The sequence below is a fragment of the Pipra filicauda genome, unplaced genomic scaffold (genome assembly GCF_003945595.2).
Source record: "Pipra filicauda isolate LSUMZ 115617 unplaced genomic scaffold, ASM394559v2 scaffold358_size1319798_pilon, whole genome shotgun sequence".
In the NCBI taxonomy this organism is placed as follows: domain Eukaryota; kingdom Metazoa; phylum Chordata; class Aves; order Passeriformes; family Pipridae; genus Pipra; species Pipra filicauda.
The window spans coordinates 372035-386363 of NW_024104485.1; the positions used below are offsets into that span (position 1 = coordinate 372035).

The window sequence follows — 14329 nt, forward strand, 5'->3', positions numbered from 1 at the left end:
TTCCTGTGTGTTTTACTTTAAACAAATGATGCCACATGAAGCACCAAGAGCCACCAAATTTTGCCAAAAAAAAGTGAGAACTGTGTATATGAGTATCAAAAAAACCCACAAAAGACCTACTGATGTGTGGACTTGTAGGAACAACTTTCAACAATATCTGGTATTTAGAAGACGAGGCATAAAAATTTATTTACATGCAGTGTGTTGTATACCTGATAGTCTTCATTGACGAAGTTTTCAGTGATCTACAGTGAAGTCAGGGTCTTCCTAAGCCTTACCCACTGTGCACAGGTTCCATTCAGGCTCACATTGTAACATTCATAACTGACTTAGTGTACAATTTTAATAGGCTGTTGCATAGCCCAGCATATGAGCAGGTTAATTAATTTTAAAACACAACATACCGAACAACCATGTATTATTTTGTAGTGTGTTCATAAAAATTAATATTTATCACTTTATAAACCTCTCTGCAAAGTGAAATGGGCTGTATGATTGAGCTGATGATGTCTTTTGGGTTTTAATGAGGGGACAAACCTTGGCCTGTCTGGACAACTGGTAATTAGTCTGCAGCAGGAAGAACAGAAAGTTTTCTTCAAGAAAAATAGAGGAAAAATCCTATAACATATACAGTTGAAAGGGCTGGGGGTTAGGAGACAAGAATTCAAGTCAAATAAAGTGTAGCTGCTTCATACAGATCAAAAGTTGTGCGAGCATATAGGATGCACCTTCAAAACAGATAAAAAAAAAAAAAGAAAAAGACCTTTTGCAGAATTTTCTCTGAATGTCTGAAAATTCCAGACTCTCAGAATCATACTTGGAAGATACCACAAAGTACTGCATGTAGAATGAATTCATGCGAAACAGAGGCAGTAGAGAAGTATGTAAGTGCACCAGATGAAGCAAGACCAGAAGAAAACCTGCAAGAAGATGGTAATTACTACCTCTCCAAGAAAGAGTCAGGTAAAGATAAAAGGTACTAGTGTGGCTCCTCTGTGGCACTGGGTGTTCCCAGCTGACACAAACACTACTAGTAACTACGGTAATGCAGTTCTTAAGTGACACATACAGGGGAAAAGAAGGGCAAAAGCATAAAGCAAGATTCACTCACAAATATCAGTTAGATTCAGATTCAAATCAGTCCCTCTTATCTTTATAACTGGGAAGGATTTTTTTCTGGCTTAAATTGTTATATAAGAAAAATACAGGAGTCTAAGAGCACCCTTTGAAGAGAGCCACACGTTTATGGAGAGCTAATTACATTGTTGATCATACAAAAAAGATTCATTACGAACTCAACATGTGGCACAAAAGTCATTTCAAGAGTGGCCTTATTTCAGCATTAAGCGAACCGAGAAGTGAAAATCCTCATAAAAAGCCAAGAGTTATAAACATAATCCTCCAGTACGCCATGTCTCAGCAGGCAAGATTAAAAAGACAAAACAGAACACTTCAAGACTGCAACAACGAAGATTTTATTAGAGTGAGGAATATATAATCACTGTACAGAAAACATTGAGAGTAAAAGTGTGAAATACTGAACCACTCACTGTGCATTCTGGTTGCTGAGTCTGTTAGTGATGATTTAATTGGATGCCTATGGCTGGGTAACTTATCAACACTTAAAAACATTTTTGTAAGCAGGCAAGAAATGATTGTCCTTTCTAAATGGTAACATTGCCCAAGGTGGGAAATAAAGGATCATATGACATTACATTTAAAATTTACTCAGGGAACAAAGTTGGTGGGAAGGGATGAGAGGAGATTGCCATAGTTCTGTGGGGTTTTTGCTGCACCGAGGAACTGCGGCCTCTCTGCTGTAACTTTGTATGTACTTATATTTTAAATAAGAAAATATATTAACAGGTACAAGAATTCCCCATCAAATCCAGCCTCTTCCAGTTATCTTTGGCTTGAGAGGAAGTTGCTTACTTCGACCTTTGAGGCCCCCAAAGATGGTATAAACAATCATCTTCCTTTAAAAATTAGTTGGTTTTAAACCTGTGAAGAACAGAGACTCAAAAAGCTTCTCTACTTTCTGAGCTCTCAGTGCTCCATATTCCTAAATCTGCAGCTTTTTCCTTCCAAAGCTGCTTGGTGAAGTCCACAAGGGCTTGAGAAAGTCTCTTTCTTGAGCATTTGTTTGTTTCCACCACGTGTAGGCAAAAGGCTTATTTTCTCCAATACTAAAAGAAAAAAAAACCAACATAGAGTTTATTCAACCTGGTTTACTCTCAAAGAACAAAAGTTTTGAGCAAATGGAATTCTGTGCTTAAAAGTATGGTGAAATGCCTAGGGGCAGGTGATTTTCACAACCTTTAAGAGAAAAAACAGCACAGAAACCAACTCCGTCTGCCCCATGACAAATGATTTCAGTTAACCCACACAATCCTGCTGGTAGATATTCCCTATTTTATTTTGGCATCCAATAGGAAGGAAAACAGAAGCCTTGTCCTGAAGTCCCTGCATTCTGGGATACAGCAGCACTGGGATTAAAGTTTGGAGATATTCTAAAGCCATGAACTTCCACAGAGTAGTAACTGGTAACTGAGTTTGCTCCTAAGCAGAAAGCAGTCAAGCACTGATAAAACCTCAAAGCTGTACAGCTACACTTTAGGTGGGACATCCCATAACCTACAAACTTTCACTTTTCTAAGCACTGCTTAACATCACCCCTAAATGCAACTGACTTGATTTGTAAATTTACATGGGAAATAAAATGTGAAATTAGACACTTTATCTGGAGATTGTTTCCTGCCTCTGCAGAAATAAATAATGCTGCTAAAATGAAAATGACTCTCCAGGAAGAAACGCCTATCCAGTCTTCGTTAATATCGATTAAAATTAGTATGCACTTCTTCCTCCTCTTGAGCACTATTGTACAACACCATTATCTTATTCTAAATGTTAAATTTATTTACTTTTCAGACAACGTTTTTTAGAAAACTGTTAAGGAGACAAATAGTGCATAAAAAGGTCTGTAAAATATCTGATAAAATAACAATTAGAGATACATTAGAAATTAAACCAAAGGCTTCGTAACACAGCTGTGAACTAAAATCAATTTACAATATTGTTACAAAAGAACAATACTGAACTGATTCCAAAACATCCTGAGTACTTTATCCAAGCATTTTACTTACTACAGAGTGACATACAGAATACTGAAAAACCGTGGTTGCTATAATAACCAACCTTATTAAAAAGCTCTTAAGTGCTGCAGTAAACTGCACAGATTCCTTGTTGGCCTATTTTGGAGGCAGTAAAAGAACAAATATCTATTGATAAACAAAAAAAAAAGTGTTGAAGAGCATTTAAAATTAAATATTATGTGGCATTAAGCTAAATCTGCTGTTTACACTTGTGTCATAACACTTGTGTAGTGCTGGGGTTTTTTTCAGTCAACTTATAATACTATTAAAGAGCAAGACCATTGGCAATTCAATGCAGAATTATAAATGAACAAACTGCAGCTTCAGTTGGTCATTGTGTGAGATGACCCCTTTACAGCAAATTCAATGACCCATTAATTGTTCATTTAATGATTTACAGACTCCATGAAGACCACAGCAGCAAATTCTTAAGACCGCCTCAGACAAAAAGGAACAATAATGATTTTGACCAATGAAGTACTAAGTATCACTAAAAAGCGTCCTATTTCATTTGTAATATAAAGGGAATAGACATTAATTACATTAATTTCAGTGAATTTTTTGTAAGTTTTTTTTTTTTTTAATACATGAATAGGCCTCAGATTCTTAAGACTTGCTAACTGCTGATTAATTTGTGACTATTCTTTTTGCATCCTCCTCACACATGCAAGCATCCAGAATCCTTGTAGGGGCAAGCCTGTAGGTATAACTGTTTTTACAGCATGAATAAAGGCAATAACTGGAACTCCAAAACTAGCAGAAGAATCCTACATCACATGGATGCAAGAGATGCCCTAAGCACTTACAAAGCAACACACTACTGTTTTCATTCTAGGTATCAGATGCCAAAATCAGAAAGGAAAGCTAAAAGCACACAGCTTGCACACTCTGCAGCAGTGCACAAGGGGAGTTCAGGGCCTTAGTAAACACAACACCTAAGACTGTGCTGCAGTTCAGCATGGGCCACTGGAGAGGTAAGACCCCCAAAATGAGATAACTGTGACAGTAGTGACCGGCACATCTGCTTATTTGGTATCCAAAGTGTAATATACACTGTGAGCTTGCTTTTTATCTCCCAAAAATATGAATGGAAGATGTTGCTGTATGTATCAGCCTGTTGCTTAGAACACCATTCCTGGGAGCTGAAATCACAGAATGGTTGGAAGGACCTTAAAGATCAACTCTTTCCAAACCCCTGCCATGGACAGGGACACTTCCACTAGACCAAGCTGCTCTAAGGTCCATCCCATAGAAGCCTGGGATAACATTCTTTGGTACTTTTCCATATTCTGAACAATCTGTCCTGAAATTTTAAAAGCAGTTGTAAGTGCTGAAGAAAGATCAAGCAAGAACAAGCCTGAATGGAAAAAGTAAAGGTTATCTAAACCAAACCTGTAAACTCTGACTTACTAATACAGCCTCACAAATGCAATAACAATTATCTGGGAGAGTCTGGCAGTCACCTAAAGCCAATGAAGTAAAAAGACATGTCTTAAAAAGGTGACTGTACATGATTAAAAGGAAGACCTACACACATATTGGAGGCACTTAAAATTTTGATCTTGAATCTTTGTAATGGCCTTTTTTTTTTTTACTTGAACTCCAAGATAGATGCGAGGCATTTCGCACTTTGTGTTATGAAATTACAAAGACCAAGGAATTCCACAGTAAATGACAACAAATTTCAGATCATTTTCATATAATTACACTTCCTTTTTTTACATCACATAAAAGATCACCTTTATTCAATACATGTGTGGATGTAAATGACATTTTTCCTTCTTCTGCACTATATAGTCCAATTCTTCAAAATAAAAACTAAGTTTGAAGGCAACAACAGAAGATCTTTAGCAAAATGGATAGCCATAAAAATAGTTCTGCTCAGTTATGTCAAAATTTGATCAGCATTTTGAAGAAAGAATCAATAAAAATAACTGGGATAATGACTGACTTTTCAGAGCAGTTTCATTTTCCTCTTAATTCCATTTCTTGTCATGAGTCTAATACTTAAGGCAAACAGTGTAGTATCTTAAATCCTGGACAAGCACAAACCAAATGTCAGATGGTTTTAGAGGAAAAAAAACAACACTGTAAATTTGAAGCAGAAATGCTTTTGTGAACACGGTTTTGTTCTACACGAGAATCAAATATTTTATTGTCTGACAGTGGCTTGCAGTAAGACAGCACAGAGCTGGAGGTAGCACTGCAGGTGGAGTCCCACCAGAGCACAGCAGAGGGGCAGAATCACTTCCCTTGCCAGGCTGCTGGGGATGATCTCAGGACACACTTGGCTTTCTGAGCTGTGAGTGCACAAGGCTGGGTCATATCCAGTCTCTCACTCACCAGCACTCCAAGTCCTTCTCAGCAGGGCTGCTCTAAATCTCCTCATCCCCCAGCCTGGATTGATACCAGGAACTACCCTGACTGCAGGAGACAGAACCTGCATATTTGCTAAGGTGTTTCTCAACTTCTTCTAGGATCACTGTTAGTTTGTTCTCTAGTCCTGGTAGTTAAAACAGAGTTTTATTCTGTAGGAAAATGAACTAAAACATCACAGACAGTGAAGTTATGTCTTAAACTCAACCACTTGCAACCTCTCACCTTTTTCAGCTTTCACACAAACCAGCAACTGAGCAGAAGGTGATCTCACCTGTGCAAACTTGTGTATCTGCTCCACCACAGCTGCAAAGAGGGCATGAACACTTTCATCAATTAGACTCTGCATATAATGAACAGCTTCCTCATCAGACAGGTCCAAACGAAACTTGTCCTGCACCTGGAATGGGGGCAGAAATGGCTAAAATTAGTTCAACACATGCACTATGCTATCTGTGTATACAGTAGCAGACATAGTGATTTCAGCTAAGATAGTTTAGTAGAGAATCTCTCTTTTACTTCTAAGTTACAGCAGATTGCTGGAAATTTACAGTGCTATATAAAACACCTATTTCAAATCCTTTCATCAAAATTAGTGTTTAAATAAACTAGAAACAGACCCCTACATTTCATTGCCCCAACTACTAATTTCAAAGCTCAAGGACAGAAAGTCAAGGGAAGTACTTGGACATAGGAATTTAAGCAGAACTGAAGTGGTACGAGAAAAAAGAGAAAATACTCAACATTTACTAAAAATGAAATGCCACTTGAGAAAAAAACACATAGCTTTGCATATTAAATACAAATTTGGAAGAGTCTGGATGACCCTAATAATTTTTGAAAAGATGTAACACTTCCTTACTCTACATCTATTTTCAGGTAACACCATCTTTTAGAAACTGTAAGGCAATAAGTAAAGAACACAGAATCAGAGGAAGGGCTGAGCAAATCAACTCTCTCAAAACTGACCTTTATGTGGTGGGTGTGAAGGTCATTAACTTTGATTGTATCCACCATCCACAAAAGGTTGGAGACACTGCTACCCCTCACATTGTTTTTCCTTTTGACAGCAACATAGTTTAATCATTGCTCCAGTAACACAATTCATGTATGAATTAAAAGCTCAATGCACTATAATTAAGAATACAGCAACATCCATACTTCCCTATTTCCACCTGGGCAAAGCCAAGAACATCAATGAAGGGGCCTTTCTCTGACTTCCAACTAATTTCATGGCAGTTTTTCAGAACTGATCCAGATGGTAACACTCTCTAACATATAGGGCTAACTAACCTTAACTCTACTGAGCTTAGTTTTATCCTCTTCCCCTTTCAAAACTCTTTTGAGAAGTCTAGATCTGAGCATTGCCTAATCAATACTATCCCCTTAAAGTACTAGTTACCTTGCAAAGAAGTTCTAATCACAATATGTAAATTGCCCAGCAAATCCACATTAATTGCAGAGAATTTATTGCTGCCACCTAGTAACATGCTTTATTCCCATAAAGATAAATCTCAAATGACATGAGCTCTTCTGGAGACCATCACATCCAAGTACTTCAGTCTCCTGCATAATGAACTAGGTAAAATGGTATCAAACAATTTTTTCACCAAGTACTTATCTTCTACTTTATCTATGAGAATCTCCTTTATGGTATCTTTATACAAAGACAGAATGTTTCACATCCTCAGTAAATTGCTTCAATGATTAATTGCCCTATTTAACAAGCGTGACTTATTTGCTATCTGAATTTGTCCAATTTCCATCTCAAACAGTTGAGCTCATTAAAACTTTTTCTATTAAAGAGCTGCCTATCAGAAATCCCCCTCATGTAGGCAAATATCAAATGATTTATGTTTCTTCTTAACCTTCTCGTGGCTGTGACTAAGGAGACTAACAGTAAGACGGAATCAAGTCTTTCCTGAACGTTTTCCATGCATTCCCCTTTTTTTTAGGCATTGACAAAAACGTGAGCCAAATTATTTCAACAGTGCACTTAATAAGGTTGGATTTGTGAGATGATACTGCCTTTCCTTCCTATTTTGTATGCTTTCTGTGCACCAAGGAAACCACATACTCAACCACACTCTTTATGACAGCAAAAATGCTCCAAGATTGCGGTTTAGCATAACTTTGTGTTCCTTTCAAAGGTAACCTACTATAAAATAGTACCCTTCAGAGCTGTAATAAAAGCCTAAGTTAGCCTGCTAAGTATGGAAAGATCATGGAATCATAGAACGGTTTAGGTTGGAAAAAAGCTCTATGATCATAAAGTTGCTTTACTCAAAATACCATTATAACTGATACATTGGAAGCAAACATAAATTGAGTTTTTCCTCAACTTCCTCTCAAAAAGAAGTTTGATCAACATGAAAGAATGGATTAAACAGGAAAAGTTCAAACTTTCAACAAAGCATGTACCAGGCAGAGATTCAGCAGATATTTCAGGCTAATAGTACAGAACTTTTATCTTCGTAACAAACACGATGAGAAGGAGGTTTATTATCTCCCACAGACATATCAGAAGTTTTTAGACAGCCAATGACGCACACAGTAGACTCCAACTGAAGTTAATGGACTATTCACATGCTTGCAATTATGCACAAGTTTAAATACCTCCCCAAATTACAGCACAGATTTCTTTCAGATCTATTTCCATGCTCACAGAAAAGGTGATGTTAATGAGAATTCAGGAAAATTGCTCACTCCAGGCTTCAAAAAAAGGAAAAATCACCGTAATGCTCTTTTACACAACTCTAGTAATCAAACACTTCAGCGATCTTCTAATTTGCTCATGGAAGACCTTCTCAGAATTCCTGCAGTTAGGGATATTAAGATGCAGTTTAATTCTATGGAATTAATGACTAATTAAACCCACTTCCCACAAAACACACTGGCACACTGATACATGTGCAAAGAAATTTATCCATGGTTAGATCTTAAAATCAGTTTGCAATGAACAGCAGGATCAAATGCTGCTGAGTATCAGATCTTTGCATGAAAGTTTTTCAGCCCTGCATTAAAACTGACTGCTGGAATCCAGATGAGAAGAAACACAGCAAAACTACAAATTATTTCTTGAGCTGCAACAGCAGCAGCTGACTTCTACTTCTTGTAGGAAACCAACAGTAGTCCTTATTTGAAATCCCTGAGTTCCAACGTAAATGATGTATTCTAAAAGCCAGTAGTTTCTCACAGACCAGGCCAACTAGGAAGAGATTTTTGTACAGTGTTAAAAATACAGGTGAATTTGGGGGGTGAAATTCTGATGAGTTATACAATTATCTCATTCTACACTTATGAAGGATTGCCACCATGAAGGCATCAAAGATATTCCACCTGAAGATTTACTTAAAGCTGTCACTTTGATGTTTAAATCAACAGCATTGTTTTAGTTTAGTATTTGTTAAATAGAACATAACATCTACCAGAATAATGGGCATTGTTAACTGCTAATAAATTTGGACTTTGTTTTTGCTTGAAGTGTCTTCAAGGAGAAGTAGAATGAGCATTGTTTGGAAAAGGGCACCAAATGTGTTTATAAAGCTGATTTCATAGAAAACTCTCAGGTCCATAGAGTTGTGTAAAGTACAAAAAACATGCTGGCAAAAAGAAGACATGAAATACTCAAGAAAATACCAATCTTATTAAAAAGTGTAGTTAAAGGTCTGAGATAATGGCAGGCCAATGTCTTCACTCTGTTGAATGAATCTCCCCAGGTTTATCCTTTTTTGGCATTTTGCATTTTCAGAAGTGTGACAGACTTAGGATTGAGATATGATACATACACCCAGTAGGGAACAGAGCTTATGTGGGTAAGAGCACTTTCTTGTAAAGTTGCAAGATTTTCACTTAGGCCTTTTGTTCCTTAACCACAAGACTGCCTTTTCTCTCTCACCAAAGAGCAGATTTGTATGGATTTTTATTTTTCTTTGTCCTCAAATTTGATCTACTGTACAATATGGGCCAGGGGAATCATATTAAACTCAATTTTTTTTTTCCACTAGAAATCATATTCTCCCTGCTAAAAAAATTACCTAAAATTAATTGGGTACTTAGGGCTCAAGGTTATGATAAACTTTTTAGAAATTCTGTGTAAGCTTTTATCATCTTCAGGACAGCATCCTGAATGCTCATGAAGCTCTGCTTTCATCACTACTGAGGAAGGTAATAATACATTTTAAGGTGCCATAGAAGATGTACATATGAGAACCCTTTCTCAATCCTGTTTAGGTTTCAGACAAATCGCAAGTCAGCCATTCTCAAGAATGCACCACCAAGACTGGTCGCTGCTCTAGTATTTATTGTTCCAGCAATATTAAGCAGCACTGCTTGTGTTTTATATAATTTTATCACACCAGTATGGGATTGCTCATTGCAAAATCAGCTGCTTACAGAGAAACTTCAGTGTCCTTTTCCATTAGATCATAATACACATTGGATGTCATCACGACTAAAACCTCAGACAAAGATCAATTTATAGTCAAAAAAAACCCCAACAGTATTTAGTGGTGTTTTCATGATTATTTTTACTGCTTTTCCTTATAATTATTACCGGCACTCAGTATCCAACATTCATGTGGCAGAAATTGGCATTAAATTCTTTGCTTAACCCTTATCACATTCCATCTTTTTCAGTAAAATACTTTCTTGTTTTCCCTGTTGCTTGCAGCCTAAACAACTCACGGAACAAACTATTCAGATGTTTTATTTGCATGAACATTTTCATTTGGAACACTATTCCAACAACAGCCTTTGTTTTCAAGGGTTGAATTTGAACAAACTGCAGTTTCTAAACAAGCCCGTGTATGCTTCTCTCTATATTTTTTTTTTTAAGTAGAAGGCACTAAAGATGTTAGAGAACATCTCTAAATTGAATATGTGGGAAAATCAGGGTTTCAGCTGCAACAGTACACAAAGATGATACTATTCCAGCTCAGAATTTCATCATGCTGGCCAAAAACTTACAGTCAATTAGAGAGTGCGACATAAAGCAACAGGAGAATAAGAGTGTTCTCACACTCTTGGTTCATGTTGTGATGTTTATTCCAACTATTTTTTTTTTTTGTATTTTGAAATGAATTAATATACATGAAAAATCAACAGCCTAGAAACAGAAAAGCTGGGTGTGCAGCTGCAGTATCATTACCCAAATGGACACAGACACGAATATCTGTTGAAGCAAAATAAGCTCCGTAGCAATGTGACACTTTTACAAAGAATAAACCTCCCCAGAGCAGCAAGAAAATATGACTAGTGAAGCAAAGAGACTCTAATCATGTAAAACTGAGTTTATTTCTCCTATAAATGTAAATTTCCTATTGGTATCAGGAAGGTTTCCTAGTGCCACCTTCTAACCAATGCTTGTATTTTCAGTCGGGTGAAAAGGGACAATCACTGCCTAAAAAGGCTTGTCAAGCTCCAACTTAGAGGTCCTTTCTATTTTACTAACTTGGGAACTCAACTCTCAATTATCCATTGACTGACTGGGGAGGAAAGAGGAGGGGGAAAGAGCAGTAGGAGTTTCACTATAAACTGGATGAAAAAAAAAAAGGAAAAAATTATCTCAGGCTTAGGAACAAACTAGCTCAGAAACTCTTTCTGCACCTTCAGTCACAGCTCTGCTTCAGTTTTTATACCTGTACAATAAAAATAATTTTACTTTGATATAGTCAGTGTTTCAGGAACAAAACAATGTCTGCTCCCTCTTTTTGATAGTTTCCAAATAACCACATTGATCATTTTCTTATCAAGGGGGATGAGCCCTCCTCAGACTAGGAAACACAGAGGGTGCTCCCAGCGTTTCAGTCCACAGAAGGATTTTCCTCTCTTCTGAGCAGTTTGATTTTAGCCTTTTCTGTGAGTATCCAAAGGCACTGTCAAAACTGAATGGGCTGCTTTCACAGACAGCAGTTACCTCCTGCTTGCTGGGAGCCAGGTATTTGTGCTGCCTGTGCTCACAACCACCTCGTCTGTAATGCAGTGTCTTTGCAGAACCTTCTTTAATCAATGGGCACCTGAAACACAGCTCAGGCAATTAGGACACTGTCCTTTAATGCCTGCTGAGTCCTTTGTCTGCCAATGAATCACTGGTCCCTGATGTTTTCTCATTTAAAGGTCAAATTTTCTATGAAGGACAGATAGAAACCATCTGGCTTTCCTGTAGAAAAATCAAAAGCTTTTTTTGTTAGGAGGTGACAATGCTGAATCCATTAGCTACATCTGAAGAGTGATGGTCTACTTCTTCCTTACGCAAAACTGGCTACATAATTGACTCCAGATTTTAGTCATTACTACTTAGGATTTATAGCACTGGCTAATTTTAAAAAGCCCAACAATTAGCAATTAGCACTGCAGCTGTGCTGGAAACAGAAAAACAAGGAGCACTGGCAGAAAAAAAAAAGTGAGAGTGGGGATAACTTCATGGTATTATCAGTTATGCACTGACAGGTCAATATAAAGACTTCAGCTCAGCCTTTTTCCTGAAAACTGAAAAACATATGTGAAGAGTGGAAAATTTAAAGGCAATTACCTCAGAGGCCACAGAAAGGGAGAGGCAAACTGGGGAGAATCTTCTGCTACTTTTCAATTTAATTTCATTTTGTGACATTTTTGAGCCACGGCAGGTTTTCAGAAAAGCCTAAATCAGAGAGTGGCAGTAGGAGATGGTGTCGTGAACCATGAGATGAAACACTATACTGACAGCTCTCCTTATAAATAGTATGGAGAGGACAAAAGGAGATGAAAGGATCAAAAAGACAACTAATTTTAAGCTCTGCAGCTACTTTTTCTTGGTTAAAAATTGATACGTTTTTTGCTATGAAACTAAATAGGACGAATTCGAAGAGGATTTCTAGAGGTCTGAGGATGGAAACAATTTTGTGCAGCTGGTAATCCCTGTTTTCAGGTTCTTTTCTGTGGGAAAAAGTAGTGATCAAAAATGGAGTGAGGCAAGTGAGTCAGTACAACAAGCTTTTCTTACAACTGAAAGGGACTAGCCTATCTATCTATAAATATTGGGTATATTCACTGCAAGTGGATAGCAGTGGATAAACAGTTGTGAAACTTCAAACAGTTTTGTTTGTTTTCAGGGCAATGCTGACTCACTCATTGTCAGTCCAATTTTAGCTGTGGGAATGCTTTGTTAAGGTCAGCACTGATTTAATTTCTGAAAACAAACGTTACACAATGCAAGTAGGAAGGGAATGTCAAATTTTGGTGTGCTCTAAATCCACGTCTCCAGTTGAAGCCACAGGGAGTTTGTGTTTCTTTTCACACCAGCAGGAAAAAATATATCCCTTGTCACTTTTCTCTGATAAGCAAAATCAGTTTCTGTAGAGTTTGTTCTCTTTTGAACAGGAAGAATGTGAAAGTACCTTCAAGGAGGACAGGAACACACCTGTGCCATAAACCACGTCAGAGGTGCAATCTATACTTATTTTGCACAAAGTTACACATGACAGAAGCTGCTGTTCCAATTTTGACTTCACTTGATGTGCATTTCTCCCAAGACTTTCCAAAACCCTTAGACAGAAACAACACCTGGGCAATATGCCTTCACTTAAGATTTTAAGCTTGATTATACAATTACATTCTGTCAGTGAGCTTCCTGGGATGCCAAGCTGTTACTAGATAGTACACAGCATTTTGAAAAAAGAAAAAAAAAAATTGGAAAAAAAGATAAAGAGCCTGCCTTCCTTTTTGTTCCCCACGTTAGCCGTGATATTCCTTATGAATACTTTCTGCACTCAGATTTTTCTAAAAGCTCTCGCTTAACATAGGAGTCTTAAATTCGTAAAGGAAAAAAAAATGAAATCATAAATCATCCAATGGCTCACTGAAGAGGACACGTTCTGTATAAGTTTCTTTACAATCTTACTTGGTTTCCTTATTTGTCTGAACATCAGAAAGTCCAAGGATTGCTGACTTTCAACCATCTTCTCTTAACTAGTGTAACTAGCAAGCATCCCATAATAATACACCTATATACCACAGGAAATGACAAGAGAGAGTACGAGAAATTGAAACATGGACAATGTTGATAGTATTCTTTATTCCTTTTTCAATTACTTCACTCTAGCCATCATTACCATATGGTAGACGCAAATTTTATGCTTATTTAGATTATGTATGTGATTACTAAGATTAAACCTACATTCTGGCTCTAAGATCTCAGCAGAAAGTTTAGGAAAGAAGAACACAAAAAACCATTTTATTTCCAAAGGCAGCTTTACTTGCCAGCACGTTTTTACATCTGACTGTATTTTCACTAGCAGGCAGATACTTTCTGCAACATAAAGCACCTCCCTGCCTACTGGAAGTGAGGATGATACATGACATCTCTTTGTGAACATAAAGATTAGACTTGAACTTGAGCTACCATCTAACATGGCAAAGAAATATTCTTTAGAAATAACATTTGGAGTAATTCATGCCTACTTGATAACAGCAGTATAGCTACAACTACTAAACTTCCAGTATCAGAGATCTTTATGCCAAAAAACTGTTTGACAAAACAACTGCAGTATAATACTTCAACAGGCGTTATAATATATATAATATATACAATACTTCAGTAAGCATTCCTTTGTTTGAAAAGAATTTTTTTTTCTACCATCATTCTCCTTGCAGTTTAATTATAAAACTAGTATTCTGATTAATCTCAAAATTTAGGTAAAGGTAACCTAACTAGTTACCCCAGTTATTTGACTTCAGATGCCTGTGAGACTAGAGCCTCACTGGCTCCAGTGAGTGTGGACCAAAAGGAGGGCTCTACAAAAAGGATTATGAGTGGTACTGCA

The 14329-nt window shown here is 37.1% G+C and overlaps 1 protein-coding gene across 2 annotated transcripts in view; it reads right to left on the reverse strand.

The window, feature by feature from the left end:
* Nucleotides 1-1451: 1451 nt before the first annotated feature.
* The window catches only part of PIK3C3 (phosphatidylinositol 3-kinase catalytic subunit type 3), a 68185-nt gene continuing 55307 nt past the window's right edge, over nt 1452-14329 (reverse strand). For both annotated transcript variants that reach the window (XM_039384476.1, XM_027712644.2), the window contains exons 24-25: nt 5803-5928; nt 1452-2186 (exon numbers count right to left, since the gene is read on the reverse strand). In XM_039384476.1, coding sequence (XP_039240410.1) covers nt 2172-2186; nt 5803-5928 — 141 coding nt within the window. In that variant the 3' untranslated portion in view covers nt 1452-2171. The remainder of the gene's footprint in view (nt 2187-5802; nt 5929-14329) is intronic.